We start from the raw sequence: 15,256 nt of genomic DNA on the forward strand, positions 1-15,256 counted from the left end.
ATTCTGAATATCTGTAAATATGATCCCTATTATATTTAGGCAGAATACAAGTTCTATAGTCTTATAGACACAGAGCTATCTGCTCTTTCTCAGCCCTGTTCAGCAGTGGGGCCAGAGGACACAGCAGAATGTCTTTGTTACAGGATCTAATTATCAAAAATCCTAGAAAGCAGCAAGTCACATTTAAACCCTATGTATATATTTATATACATATATATATATGTACACACACATACAAATCCCCAGACCTTGGCACAAACATTGAACTGACAGAATAAACATGTTCCTATGTAGAAACAAAGTCTGAGTAGTTTTTGCCAAAATTATTTCCCACTAGATTTCTGAAAGTATTTTAAAAGTAACATTGTTTTGCAACTTCTTCAGAGATGAAACATGAAACATTTCAGATCAGTAAGGTAAAAAATATTTATTGTTTTGCTTTCACTTTTCTTTTTGCATCCTTGTGCTTCTTCCGGCATTCCTGAAAATATTTAAAATATAATATTATGAATAAAATAATAATGAATAATACAAGTCTCTGAATTCACCTATTTGTCTCAAACACTTTTTTAACATACAGTTAAGTAACTGGTCCTGTACAAGGCAGAGATTCAGTAATTTGCCTGACTGGACATCCTAACATGGTGTTATACTCACTTTTATACTAAAAAAGTTCAGTTCCTTGGTAATTACAAAATTTCAAGCCTTTCTAGAGGTCCTGAATTATGTTTTTATGCAAATAAGCAGCCGTGTTCCCTCCTCATGCTCAGCTTTCAGCCACAGCTGTTAAATACTCACCTCAAGCAATAATCTACGTCTGTCTTCCCAACCATCTTTTTCTTCACTGAGATCTACTGATCTACAAAATAACTTCGGGCCCTCTGCACAAAAAAGAACAAATTAATATGGTTAAACACTTCTGACTATGCTGCTGTTTGTAAAACTCAGGAGCAACACAGCAGTAAAGTCAGAAGGTCCATTCTTCATATTCTTCACATCATTCATAATCTCTTGCCCCTCACAACGTGGTTGGCTCCCACAAAATGTTCTGAGTGTCTGCTTTGTGTACTAAGAAAAATAAAAGGCAGCAGCAGTTTTCCTTAATATGCCAAAATATAAATTGCACTGAAATAGCACCTGTTTCAGTAAAAGCTCAGCACCATTATCCCACATCTCCCAAGAAAATCCATGCCTGCTAAGGATTGAGATTTCACTTTTAACAGGGCCTATAAATCAGACAGGCTGGAAGATTGCAGTGCAGTAACTGTACTAACACAGCAACATATTTAATGAGAGTTACCTAAGATGTCTCAAGAAACAAACATTATTTGAGGCTGTCCTGATAATTTAGTGCATAAAACATCACAAGCAATTTTTTTTGTGGTCCATGAAATTTTTTGGGGGTGTGGTGTTTGGTTTGGTTTTAAATAAAAAACTCACTATATTCATACAAAAAAACCCCCAGATTAATTAGGATTGAGAACCACATGGGCATATGTGGCTAATAAGAATATTCAGCATTTCTAACAGTAACACCAGAAAGACAAGAGAAAGTTAAAGATCATATATATGCCTGAAAGGGTCCAAAATGTCCAGATAACTTGTCAAGTGATTTTATTTTTTTTTTTTTGGTAAGGCCTGAAAGACCAGCCACATATTAGGCAATTATCTGAAAAAAAGGAAAGCAAGACAGATATTCAGCATTTATCTTACCAGAACTTTCTCATGGGATTCTACCACAATTCAGACCACAAGTAATGACAGAAATTGGCAATTTAATTTTTTTTTCCTTAAACCTCTTATCTGTGTTACAAAACAAATAACTAGGCAGTATTTTTTCCTCACTGAATTTCAGTATGAGTGAAAAGAAAAAAAAACAAAGGAGTGAAAGTGAATAAGTTCTGTTGTACCTCTCAGTCGTTCATCATCTTTGGAGAAGAAGAAAAATCTTGTACTTTCTCTGTGTGGTAACGAAATAAACCTGGACAAACACAGGGGAATTTTACCATCACAAAAGTTACCATCAAATTCCACTAACACAAGTTAAAGCTTCAGAGAAAGAGAATGCATCCAAGAACATTACTCCACAGTAACCAAATATGGCTTTCTATAAAAAAAAAAAAATAAATAAAAAAACCCAAAAAAACCCATAAAAAAAATAAAAAAACAAACCATTTTTTAAAAGAAAACTTACTTTGAGTTTTAGCCAAACCAAAATTGGTTTGGGTCAAACCAAAATTACCCAGTTAATTTCTCAGGTGTTCAACCAGAAACTCAGCTTTTATGTTTTTTATACTCAGCGTGACATCAAAGGGGCTGTTGGGATTTTTGACTATCACACTCTGTGCAGCAAGGAATGGTTTTCCAAGACAACTTCCACTGCTCAGAGGTGTGACACAAAGATCTGTTTCCCATGACCTGGGTGCTGCTATCAATATTCTCACAGCATCAAAGTACTACAACCAAGTAGACAACAAATACAACTACAACTTGCATTTCTTGGTCCTTTCCAACTTCTGATGCCTCTGGCTCATCATCACCCTCAGAACTGCTGTCTTGGAAACGTGGATCTTCTTGCCATGTGACTTTTACAGGTTTTATTGTTTCAAGTATGTAGGGCTCTGCAATAATAGTACAATTAAAAAAAAAAAAAAGCAGATTATTCTTCTACTTGCCAGTAAAAAAATCCTACTTCCAAGTGACATACTTACACTGGAAAAGGCAGGTTTAAGAAGGAGAGAAACCTCCCCTCCCAGGTTTTCTGAACTACATCTCTGCTCAGGTATTTTCCACTTTGTTCTAGGGACCTCTTATGTATTCTGAAACCTTTTTACTGCATTCAGAAGACACTGAAGTCAGCAGAAATATGGGGACCTTGTGTTTTTTGTGTGTTTTTTTTTCTTTTAATATTTCAGTTAACTTCCCATGGTTTAATTTATTTCCTGCCTCACTAACTGACTTGATTTAGCATTTTTTAAACTTGATTGCATAACAATTTTATCTTAGTTTAGGACACCCCAATAATCATGTGTCACTCAGTTTCAATTTTCTAAAGGTACAACAGTAAAATTAGGTAAACAATAAAGTGTTCTGGAGTGTTCTTGGGGTCAACTCTAAGATCTTCTTTTGCTCATACTACTACATTAACACACATTTCATTTAAAATCTCGTTGGGTTACACAGAACTTTATTTGACTCGTAGATCACCTTTTCCCCCTGTTTCAGAACTTTAGTGGATGGCAACAAGCTTCTCCATGACTGTTCAAAAAACCAGTTAAACAACTGTTCTTTCTCCAAACATCCCTCTCAGGGCTGGAAGCTAAACGTGCACCTTGGCAAGTGTAAGTGAAGATCACACTGATTCTGCCTCATTACTGACTTTGGCCTCTGGAAATCCCCTGGATTCAGAATTTCTATGCACCACATTCCTCTGCAGTGCCTGACACAACTGACCCACTACAAATGGCACTGTTGGGCCTGTTCTGCTCTTACCTTCTTTTACACCCGACTTCTCCGTGTCTCCAAAGAAGGAAAACTTGAAGCCACTCGGCTCCTGAGCTGCATCATTCCCAGATGTAGGTCCCAAATGGTCAGGTGAGGCAGAGTCCTCTGCATCATCCTTGTCCCAGGGTATTTCCTCCTTTTCTTCTGATTTGTTCTTCGAGGATCCAAACAAGTCTTTTAAATCAGCAGCAATGTCATAATAGATTTTCTCAGATACTTGAGGTGGTTTCTCACTCTCCTCCTTCTTCTTCTTCCCTTTAACTTTACTGAAATGAGATTGTTCAAGGGTAGGAATATAACACATCTGTTTTTAAAAGAAAACAGAGCCCTCAATGTTTTCCTAAACTTCTCCAAGCACACTGATGAGTTCACTTTTAAGGGTAAGCAGACGGGGGGAAACATCTGAGGTTTGATTCTAAAGGCAGGAACAAGCCTCCTTTTTAATGATCCACATCCTTAAGTGACTTTTCACTTAGTATGTGATACTAAATGATGATATTTAGAACAGATTTCTTTTCTGGCAAGAGAAATGTTAAGAGCTAATATGCTCTTCTCACAGATTTGCAAATCTTCAAGTCCATGACTTGGCCTTTCTCACTTTCAGTGAGGACAGGAAATGGCACAGAGAGTAGATGGACTAGCAAGAAAAGATGACATTACAGGCTGGTTTTAGTGCTCACAATTCCTACTGTATGTTCATTTTAGCAATCACAGAGAGAACTAAAGAAAAAACAGAGTACTGTGCATAGTTTCAAACTCAGTCTGCTGCTAAAACCATCTCTCCACAGGAAGAAACACCACAACTATAGCTACCAAGCTGCAATATTACCTCTCCTTTTCTGCAGCACTTGGCTTCCTTTCAAAAACTGCATGGTCCTCTCTTGTGGGATCATAACGAAGGGCATTAATATCTCTGTGAAAACAGGAAGGAAAAGCCATGAGACATTCTGAGGGCCCAACTGAAAGTCACCCCAAACCTTCGCAGTAGGATCCAAATTCACGTCGAGTTCTTTACCAGAAAACCTCCAAAATGTAACTGGCATTTAGAAAATACCTGCTAAGCAGTCAGTGGCTGAGAAAGTGCATTAAATACTGACTTCAAACACAGACAAGGAAGGAATTACTTTTCTCAGCCAATTAGGCAGAAATTTTAGTTAGGGAACAGTGGCAAAAATTAAGCCTCCCTAAAACTCCTTTGCTGATGGTGGATGAGTCATACTTGAATTTCTTGGCACTTGTGGCTGTTTTATTTGGCTTAGGCTGTTCCAGGTTGATGTTCAAGAGGCTTCCCAGTATTTGCAGATTTTTCTTTTTCTCTGCAGCAAGCTCCTCTTCCTCATCTGCCTTCAAGCTCTTTGCCTCTGCTAAGAGAACAATAAATACATTATATTTTCCCTGCTAAGCCTGTAATATTTGATGCATAATATCACTACAGTACTAGAAGAGCTCACATCCATCAAAACACATCACTTTGTTCATCTTAAAGCTACTTAGAGGCCTTGTCCTTTGCACTGTAGAAAATCTTTGATTAGAACAGTCATGGGTATCTATTTCATGTGAAAGTCAGATCAGTTATTTAACTTGTTCCCTGCTTATACCTCATAACTGTGCAACTACTCTGCCACTGACTGCTGCTCTAGAGAAGATCACATTAAAGCAATGAAGGGAGTAGCAGAACCAGGCAAAAATTTAAGTTTCAGAAAGAAATTGTGGACCTTGAAAACTGGGTTAAAATTTTCCTTTTTTGGTGGCAGGGGGATATTTAATTTTTTTTCCCCTTTATCAGCGTTTCTGCTTTCTGCTGTTAAATTAAAAAATAAACCTTTCTAAGGCTGCCAAATCTGCCAGGGACTGCAGGATGGCTACAAAACAGCTTAAATGAATGTAATGGTCAAAAAGGTGATTTTACTAAGTCACCACTTACCCTGTTTTTCCATGTGCATAAACACAATCTGTATAATGCTGCACTAAAAGCTATTTTCAAAAGTTGATTTATCAGCCACATACCCCTCAGCTGTTACAAATACTTTTGCAACACAGTCCTTTAACAGACCCAGCCACCAGCATTTACTGTGCACAGTCACAGCAGAGTTGGGGTGTGCTCTTTAAAGAATCACCAAAGAAGCAAAACTACTCCAGGAGCTGCTTCAAAAATTGAAGCTCCATGACACGGTTCCATTCCCCCAGGAAATCTGGCCAGGTTTACCTTCCTCCTCACTGTCACTCTCCAGGAATCGAGCGTCCATGCGGAACCTTTCGTCGGTGCCAAACCGGGATTGCAGCTTCAGGAGCTAAACAAGAGGAACAGGTGCTCTTAAGCACTGGAGCAGGAAAACATTCTATAATCTTTTTTTTTTTACTATAATTAATGGTAACATACTAACAACCTTTAGCTCTTGAGGCCTTTTCCAGAAATTTCTTTGCATACAAAGACGGCACCACACGTTATTTCCTCCGTGGCTGCTCTTTCCCCTATTTAAGGGAACTCTATTTTAAGTTCATAACAATCATACTCAGCAGTAATACAAGCCTACAAGTTATGTTCTTCTGAAGTGGCCTTACAGAGACTTAGAAGAAGGAGAACTCAGTTCCAGCAATGGGTTCACTCACTTTTTCCCCAGCCTTGCCTTCAAACTGGGGCTTAATTTTGAATCGCTCATCGTCCGTGTCGTCCTGCTCGTCCTCACTGCTGTCAAACAGTTTGCCTGAAGGTCTGGGAGCAGATTTATCCTTTGTTAAACAAAAAGAAAAAAAAAAACAAACAGAAAATGAGCTGTTCACGTAGGTCTGAGGGTATAAATCAGTACCAACTTTGTTTGTGTGCTTTCCAGTTTACCTGACAAAGTGGATTTCCTGCACAACCAACTCACTGATCCACGTGCTTCAAATCTTATCCTGCATACACACCTTGTGAATTCTGGTTTATAATCATGACTGTGAAGTTTTACCACAGGCAGAATTCCCATCTAAAGGGTAACTCAGGCTTTACAATATGAGATAGTTAAGCATAAAAATCTCCCTGATTATGTCAAGGGAGATCAATTTAAAAATATCAGTGGCTAATTAAATCATGAGAATGGCCCCAATCTTACTACCTTTATGAGGAAAAAAAACCAACAAAAGCAAACCCAGTGGTTTAAAGCTTTAGCAGAGATGTGACTAAAAAATGTGATATACAAGAAGTTCTATTCCAGAAAAAAAAAGTATTTATTGTACTGAAACCATGGCAGTAAAACCCTGAAGAATCTGCTATATCAGAGTAAAGAAGAAGCAGCACACAGCTTCTTTGGAGCTCAACATCACTTTAAAAACAAGATACTGCATCAGATTGTTTGTCCAGTGCTGGAAAGAGCAGAGTAGTTCCATTCTGCTCAAGCCAAAACTCTTCACCTTCCTTTGACTAAAAGCAGAGAAATTTCAAAACTAATTACACAAACATTCTTTTCTTCTAAAGTTAGAATATCTTTTATACAGATCTCAATCTCCTTACAAATTCTCCAAGCTCTCAAGCTTTATGAGATAGACAGTTAAGTTCTTTCAAACCTAATGTTACAAAAAGAGGAATCAGTCATGTTAATTCAGAACTTACCTACTTTTTTCTGACACTTCACTATGATAAAATACAGTCTTCAGAATAAAAGGCATAGTCATACAGGTCTTTTTCCTAATAACACTTACTTCTCCATGCATATTTCCCAAACTTCCATCTTTTTTCAACGTCTCACCCACTTCAGCCTCATTCTCCACATCTGAATCGAACACGATGTGTTTGTGCTTCCCTGCTGTCTGGCTATCCTAGGAAAGGGAGAAATGGCAAGTCAAACACAGCAAATACTTGCTGCAGTCATACAGAAGTATCTAAAAGGCATTTCCATGACATCTGCTATTCCTCTTGCAGCTCTACAGGCATTCCAGGGATTAGGCACGCACCACTTTGTGGTGCATCAGAAAATCTAGAACACCATTTTTAAAAATCTCAATCCACACATCTTATTTACCCTTCCCCTTGTACTGTGGACTATTCAGATAGAGGTTCTGAGTGCAATTACCAGATTTGAAAGAGCTCCTTGAATGAGTTTCTTCTGCAGTTCTCTCTCCCTGTGCCTCTCCTCCAGAGCCGCCAGCCTCCTCTGGTTGTCCTGCACCTGTTTATCTCTTGTAGGTCCCTTTGAGGCAGCAGCATGAAGACAAAGCTCCTTATCTTCCAGAAGGCTTGCCTTCCCATTCTCACATGCATTAGCTTCACATTCTGCATTTTTATTGCTTGCATTCCTCTTCAGTTTTTTGGAGAGCAGTTTTGGGCCCTTCTGCTGCCGTTCCACGTGTTTGTGGGCCCCTGCAGCGTTGCTGTCCCCGTCACTGCTCCCGCTGTCACCCTGAGCAGGGCTGGCACAGGCAGCTCCCTGCTCTGAACTCTGGGCTTGTAGGGAATTCCCATCCTTGTTCTTCCCTTGTAAACGTGGCCTGGGAACGGGCTGATGTCTCTGCTCTGCCAAGGAGGCAGCACCTGGCAGTGCCTCGTGCTGCTCACAAGGCACCTTTTGTGTCCCTTTACTGCTGACTTCAAGTGAACAGAATGGAAGGTTCTTGGGCTGTCTTTTACATGGCTCCTCCCCAGAATGAGACACACAAGCTTCCAGTCCTAAACTTCCTACAGACCCCTTCTTTAACCCAGTGCTGTCCTTGGTTGCCTCTTTCACACCAAGGGACCCCATTCCCCTGAAGGGCCGATACTTCAAACGTGAATTATTTTGTCCCTTGGAGCTTTCCTCCTTCTCCTCCCCTGCTAAAATATCAGCCAGCACATCTTCAGGACAGATGCTTTTTTTTTTAACTGCAGGGTGAAAATTAGAAAGTTCAGGTTTATTTACATTACCCTTAGGATTTTCTACAGCACTGGACAGACCAGAACCCTGTTCTGGTTCCTCTGCAGGTGTCCCAGTGCTTTTGGCAGCCAATGCTTTTAAGTCATCTAAGGAGAGGTCTAAGCGGTAACAGTTTTGCATCATGGACTCATAATCAGAACTGGTTTCAGACTCCCCTTGCTCAGACTCTGAGTAAGAGCTCTCACTGTCACTTGTCTCTGCTGAACTCTGTGAGGCAGCAATTTTGGATTTTTTAGTTTTCCCCTTTCTTTCAATGTGTTCTTCTTTTACATTTCGAGTTTTCAGGGAGGAGTCATTTGCCAAACCGCTTGTTTTGTTAGTTAATATTTCTTTATTTTTCACCTCCACCTGTTTAGAATCTTCTAAACTTGTAGTTTTGCTGCTGTTTGGATCTGGAGTTTTACTGTCAGCAATAATTTCATCCGTATCTGCTGAATCATAACCATTATCATGTTCCATGGTCTCTTTGTAACTTCCTTTGATAGGTTTCTTCGTGGCATCTGGATTGCATAAGGACCAGTGACTACTGTATTTTAATTCAAAATCATCCCCAACAACTTCCAGGGGGTCACTTTCACTCCCAACATTCCTCGCTTGCTGTTTTTCTTTCTCTTTCTTCACCATTGCTCTGATCTCCTCTTCAGAATCAACCTCACTGTCAGAACCACTCTGAGCTGCCACTCCATTAACATTGCTGTGATGTGCCAATAAACCTCTCCCTGGTGTTTCACCCTCCAGACTCCTTGCTGGAGGCAATTTAGCCTTGTCACTGGCTCTGGGTTTTGCTCCTTGACCGAGCTGTGCTGAGCTGGGCTGGTTTGGATGGGCCTGGCCCCCAGAGGACAGAACTGCTGCTCCATTCAGGGCCTCACTGCCCAGTTGCCTCAGTTTTTTCCGGGGTTTCTTCACCCCAGGGAACTCTGCTGGTCGCTTCCTGCTGGCACTGGCATCTCTCTCTTCCAAGTGCCAGGTGAGCTCGGACACAGGAGCTGCCTGTGCCAGGTCTGGCTCCAGCTTCCTCAGGTTATGGCAATACTTGGAGGGGTCATATTTCACAATGTTGCTCTGAGTTAAGGAAGTAAAACAGGATTCCTCCAGCAAGCAGAGTCGAGTCTTTATGGACAGGCTGAAAGGACAACAAGGAGTCTTTGTTACCTGATGCCTTTAAGCCACTGACTTGCAGTGAAAGAAACTCAGCCAAACCACCCCAATTACTGCCAGATTTACTTGGGAGATTCAGTAAATGAAGTCTGGCACAGCAGTCAAAATTAAGACTGTTCACCAGCTGTTTCTCCACGTGACAAAATGAGGAAGGGAACTGTGCCTGTGCCCAAACAATAGGAAAAGGATATTTTGTTTTTTTGCTGATTCCTCAGGTGCAGGACAGGCAAGACTCTGCCGAATTTACCAACAACCCACTTCTAAAAGAAAAGAAAAATAATCAGTGTAAACAAAAAAAGTGGAAGTAACCCTGTAATAGAATAGGATGTTTATTCTTGGGTAACAAAACCACTAATATAGAACCATCTGTGACCAATTCTGGTTACTTTGTTAAGTGAGATATGACTGTACTGTGCACCTTAGCCAGCTTCCTTCTCAAAAAGAAAACAAACCAAAACCAACCAAAAAACCAAATTTCTACAACCTGCAAATAAAGAGCAATAATAAAGAAGTAACTTTCTTTACTTTACAACTACTATTTCTAATATATGGCTTCTGGATTATGAATTAACAGTGAAGGAATTATGAATTAACAGACAGAATCACTATTATTTTGCTCTCTTCCCTTTTCCCACCAAAACCAAAAATCCCTCCAAAACCATTCTGTGCTTAGCAAATAATTTTGGAAACTTTGTAGTAAATATAATTCTCCTTGCCTTAATTTGCACGTTCAGTGATTTTATTCTTACTCTTGCAAGCTCGTGCAGACCCTGACCCTGAATGTGCTGAAGCACAGAGAGCAGTTCCTGACAGCCCAGCCATCAAAGTAATTAAATGCTGTATAAAAATAAATTACATATTCTCTTTACAAGCTTTTAAGGGTGACATGAATGTATATTATACTATATACTTATGTAAATTCCCAACATACATGAGGAACAAAGCACTTCCTAATTTAACATGATGAGAGAAGACAGCGGGATCAGGATTATGTCATTACAAAGGACAGGAGCCTTCTCCTTGTCTCCACATGAGGTCTTTCTTCAGCCTATTTTTCACAGCTTGGACTGTCACCCTTATAATTAAGATTCTTCAGACAAGGCATAGAGATTTGGCATAAATTTAGATGCACTGAGCTTGCTTTCTGCTGGTTTAACTCTCTCACCCACCTACCCCACCATACCTTGTGCTCTGGCACCTCTGTACCTGGTACTGCTTTCATGTGGAAGTCCACAACTCCAGTCTTTTTCAGCGATTCCAACAGACAGCTTTGGTTATTGCTCTGTGGCTTTTCTTTCTGCAGCTTTGCTTCCTCCCTCTCCGTGGCAAGCCTGCACCAAAAAGCACATCCTGCCTGAAAAGCAGTGCCTGAAAAGCAGTGCTGTGCCAAAGCCCATGTGCTAAATTAGAGCTGGCAGGGACCCCCTCCCATGGAACAGCAGCCACTCACTGCTCAAGGACTTAACACCCTGACATTCCCTTTAAGGGAATAAGGATCTAAATCATGTTGCAGCATCAAATGTGCATCAACACTCCACCAGTGCCTATCAAAACTGTAAAGGACAGGAGTGTAGAAGATGAAATAATATATAATGTTATTATCATAATATAAACAGGTAAACAGAAATAGACTGAGCAACAATATATATTTTTAAAGCCTGATTTTTACCTGTGCAAAAAGCTTTCTTTGGCCAACTCAATTTGCAGTGTCCCCCCTTTCCATTTTGTTTTATTTAGAATTGACATGCCTGCAAAACAAAGAGATGGGAAATGAGGATTTTCTACATTAACAAAGCACAGCCCAGACTTCACTGCACCTCCTTCTATGCCAGGCTGAGGTTTCCTCAGCATGATCTTACACCTCACTGCTCACTTGGTTAAAGTCTGTATCTGAAAGGTACCCCTAAAACTGCTCCTTTAAGTAGAATTAATAAAACAGATTGAAACAAGCTCTGGCTTGACCACCCCCCGATGTGACAACATCACATGCACTATCAGCAATGCAACTGGGCTCAAAAACATAAAGAAGTGAAAAATAAAAAGATGTGCTTACACTTCCTAAGATCTGCATCCGAACTGCTGACAGTGACGTAAGCAAAAGTCTTCATAGGGTTCCCTGACCAATAAGAAACATCCAGTTAATTTCCACATCATTTCAGTGTTTCCTTTAAAACTGAAAGTGAAGCTATTTCCTGAAAATTAAAGTGTCTCTGGAGCAAATATTCCATTTCACACTTCAAAGTGAAAAGCAATGAACTTATAAAGGATGAAGTAAAACCATTACCCTCATCATCTTTTCTGGTAATAATCTCTGCATCCGAAACACGCCCAAATTTGCCAAATCTTTCTTCCAGTTCAGCCTTGGAAACCGTGTGGCCAAGCCCCCCAACATACAAACGTTTGGAAACCCGCTCCTTGTCCATGCCGAGAAATCAAAGTATCCCGCCGGGAACACACACTGCTTTCCTGCAGGGAGACAACGACAGCTCAGTGACAGCGGCACTGCGGGATTAACGGGAATGGCATGAAAAATTATGGACAAATCATCCCCCCCGAAAGCCATGAGGAACCTCACGGCAACGGCGCTCCCTGCTTTGCTCTGCTGGAGCACTCACCAAGGTTTAGGGTTATTGCTTTACAAACCTTTAACCACATCACTGGGTGCGCGATAATAAAGTGTAACCGGTTCTTTACGATATAACCCAAGGGTTCTCTATGAGGGTGAGGCGAGACCCACAGACCCGACCATCCTCACAGGAGATGCCGATGGACCCCCGGCTGAGGGATCCCCCGCCCGAGGGGTCCCGGTCCGGCCCCGCCGCCCCCGCGGCTCCCCCTGCGCTCCCTCACCGCTGCCATGTGCGCTCCTCGCGGCGCCACTCAATTTACCTTCCCCCAACGCCCCTCACGCGGGAAAAAGGGTTCCGCTTCCCCGGGCAGCCGCATTCTGACAATCTTCATGTTTCCGGCCGGTCAAGTTATGGTGGGAACACATGGGCTGGGCCCTCTGACTGGAGACGCTTTGGGCGTAACCAACCGGGAGCAAAAGCCAGGGGCGTTTTCCGCAAATACGCGAGCGGAAATTAACCTAGACAAGCGAACGGCTCTCAAAGTAACGTTTTTGCCTTTTGTCTCTAATACGGGACTCTGAAACTGTGCCTCCAGCGGCTCCGTCGTTTCAGAAGGAGCGGGGAGGAAGGCGCGGCCGGTGCCCCGCCCCCCCGCTCGGGGAGGAGCTGTGGTAGCGCCCGGGCGCGCGGTTCGAAAGGCGCGGGCAGCGCGCGCTGGGTCTGGGTGCTGCTCGCGCCCCCTCAGAGCCGAGTCCGGGTCGTGCTCGCGCCCCCTCAGAGCCGAGTCCGGGTCCGGGTCTGAGGGCTCCGCTCCTCCCGCCCAGCCGAGTCCGGGTCCGAGTCCGAGTCCTCCTTTCTCCGCTCCCTGAGCGCCGGGTCCTGCCGACCTCTCTCAGAGCCGGGCGGGTATGTAGCAATGTGGAATATGTGCTGTCAGTGCACAAGCATGCATAAATATACACATTTATGCGGTATATCCACACATGTGATATACATGCGCATGCTTAGGGTGAGGAGAGGTGTTTGCCTGTTTGTAGAAGTTTTTATTTACTTAAAAATAATTAATTAATGGGTATTTGTTTTCCGGAGTTAAAGCTCTTTGCGGTCACAACTAGTCTTTGAGTCTTCTGCAGTCTGGCGAAAGCCTTTGGTTCAAGTAGCTGTAGTTTGTGTGTCCTGTTATTGCTGTGAAAAGAGGGGCCAGCAAACCTGGGGTAAAGTTCTGGCTGCTGAAATATTTTTCTTTTTTCCCACCGTGCTCTTTATTATGACCATAACTTTCCTCACTGTGTCCAGTTTAAAAAAAAAAAAAATCACCCCAAACTAATAGGGTGTATTAAAAGTTGAGAACTTCTGTTTGTTGCATGTTGGCATTTAATGCATCAAATTGCTTCAAAATGTCAGGGTCAGTCATGATTAGGTACAATCTTGGCGATTCTTTAATTGCATATTCTTTATTTACTCACTGAGTTTCAAGTGCAAAACATGTTTTAACGTTATTTTCTTATAAGTCATATTCAGATGCTGTTTCTTACGAAATAAACCAACAAAATCCTATTCCCCCCTCATCCCTTTTTATTGAACAGTGTTAGTGTGGGTCTTGCAGGTACAATAGGGATGGTTTAAAAACACATGAAGTCAACTTATGTTTTTTTCCTGGTTGAAAATATTAATACATCAGTGTCGAGCTGCATAATATCCTGTACAGTCCTCTGAATGTGTCAGGTTATTATTATTTTCCCTGAACACTGAGGTTTATTTATTTTGAATTATTTGTGAAACATGGCTGCAGTTTGTGCCTCTTTCCTGGTGTTTAACCAAAAGGCAGATCAGGCTGGGTCAGGGACAGCTGTGCCTCATCTCACCAGCTGAGTGTTGGGTGAATTGGTCACAGCTGGGTCCCGTTTTTATCTCTGATTAGGACTGGGTTTCACCTGTAGAGCAGTTTCTTGTTCTATTACAGCAAATTTAAACCAGCTGCATCTGCTCCTGGATCAAGTCATGATTAGTTAAAAAGATCCTTAAAGCCTTTGACCCCATTAGATTCCTAATTTAACTTTGTCTTTGGAGGCTGTGCAGTGATCAGTGTCTTAAAATTATTTCAGCTTTGATTGGATTTAATTAACTCTTTGAGGAATCAATGCAATAAAATTACGATTTTTTTTTCAAACCTAATATCTGTTTTGAAGAAAACTCTCATTCTTTTTTTTTTCTTTTTCTGTGTAAAGTCAGAGATCAGTTCTTTGTCCCATCCCTGCTGAGATCTGGGAGCTGCCTGTGTTCACTTTTCTGCTCTTGTAACATCAGCTTGGGTGGGCTCTCTAGGGTTTAAGCAGGTGTTAAGTTGATGACAGGGCACTGTAGTATTAAGGACAGTTTTACTGCAAGCTTAATTCTGTTTTCAAGCTGGTGACAGAATTCCTGTCAAATTTGGTTCCTAAGAATCAAGGTTCAAATATTAGTTTAACCTTCCATAGCAAACAGAATTCTTTATGGAGGTATAAATTACTGTAGGTGTCAGAGCTACCTGGGGTGTTTAAAACCTGTATGTACCAGTTTTTCAGTTTTCCAAACTGATAATATCCAATTAATTTGTCTCATTTTAAGTAGGGAGGTAGGAGAAACGATTGCCTAATGTTCCATTTGCATTTTTTTAAAAATTAATTCTGTGTTTGTTTGTTCCTGAGAAATATAGTTATTTTGTTTTGTGGAGTAACAGTGATTCTGAGAAATGGACAACAACGTTTATCAAGTTTATGAGGATGAAATCCAGGCACTGGAAGAAGAAATAAAACTATTGACAGAAAAGTACGAAGATATCCAGCAAGAATCCACCTTTTTTTCTGAGGAGGAGATATTGAAGTCAATGTATGCCTTTTTTCACACATTGCATTACTAGTATTTCTGTGTCAGAATTGTTTGGGATAAGGAAAGTCCTAACACAGAGGCAAAAGCTTATTTTTACAGCGCTGATCTTGTTTAGAAAATGGGCTATATAGGAAAAAAATGAAAATAATAAATATTTGATCTGTCTTTGCTGCCTTCTGTTGGTGGTTTGTGGGTTTTTAGGGTTTTGCTTCCTTTGTCCTTTAAAAGGCAGTCTGAGCATGATGTCAGGGGTGTCACTGTGTGGGC

General features: G+C 41.2%; 2 protein-coding genes across 3 annotated transcripts in view; one reads left to right on the plus strand and one right to left on the minus strand.

Annotated features, from left to right (window-relative positions):
* Window positions 1-197: 197 nt before the first annotated feature.
* Window positions 198-12,444, minus strand: NOL8 (nucleolar protein 8). The gene is made up of 17 exons (XM_064668170.1): window positions 12,402-12,444; window positions 11,836-12,017; window positions 11,605-11,667; window positions 11,221-11,299; window positions 10,735-10,882; window positions 9,741-9,811; window positions 7,554-9,447; window positions 7,183-7,299; window positions 6,115-6,234; window positions 5,711-5,795; window positions 4,724-4,868; window positions 4,334-4,417; window positions 3,493-3,770; window positions 2,495-2,621; window positions 1,911-1,981; window positions 799-881; window positions 198-481 (listed from the first exon to the last, which is right to left on the minus strand). Exons 2-17 carry the CDS (start codon window positions 11,972-11,974, stop codon window positions 428-430), a joined length of 3,558 nt encoding a protein of 1,185 aa, XP_064524240.1. The 5' UTR covers window positions 11,975-12,017; window positions 12,402-12,444; the 3' UTR covers window positions 198-427.
* A 98-nt stretch (window positions 12,445-12,542) lies between these two features.
* The window catches only part of CENPP (centromere protein P), a 127,006-nt gene continuing 124,292 nt past the window's right edge, over window positions 12,543-15,256 (plus strand). The window contains exons 1-2 of one of the 2 annotated variants that reach the window (XM_064668184.1): window positions 12,543-13,027; window positions 14,809-14,989. In XM_064668184.1, the coding sequence (XP_064524254.1) occupies window positions 14,853-14,989 (137 nt within the window). In that variant the 5' untranslated portion in view covers window positions 12,543-13,027; window positions 14,809-14,852. The remainder of the gene's footprint in view (window positions 13,028-14,808; window positions 14,990-15,256) is intronic. The other variant, XM_064668182.1, reaches the window with a different exon arrangement.

The sequence above is a fragment of the Pseudopipra pipra genome, chromosome 11, assembly GCF_036250125.1.
Source record: "Pseudopipra pipra isolate bDixPip1 chromosome 11, bDixPip1.hap1, whole genome shotgun sequence".
In the NCBI taxonomy this organism is placed as follows: domain Eukaryota; kingdom Metazoa; phylum Chordata; class Aves; order Passeriformes; family Pipridae; genus Pseudopipra; species Pseudopipra pipra.

What these genes read in the sequence shown, in the direction of transcription:
- NOL8 (XM_064668170.1), bottom strand. Translation starts at nt 11,974, where the DNA reads ATGGACAAGGAGCGGGTTTCCAAACGTTTGTATGTTGGGGGGCTTGGC. An exon ending in AAGGAGCTCTTTCAAATCTG is followed by an intron (nt 7,300 to 7,553) that starts GTAATTGCACTC and finishes TCCCTTTCCTAG; the next exon opens with GATAGCCAGACAGCAGGGAA. An exon ending in AAGGCAAGGCTGGGGAAAAA is followed by an intron (nt 5,796 to 6,114) that starts GTGAGTGAACCC and finishes CCTCTTGTTTAG; the next exon opens with CTCCTGAAGCTGCAATCCCG.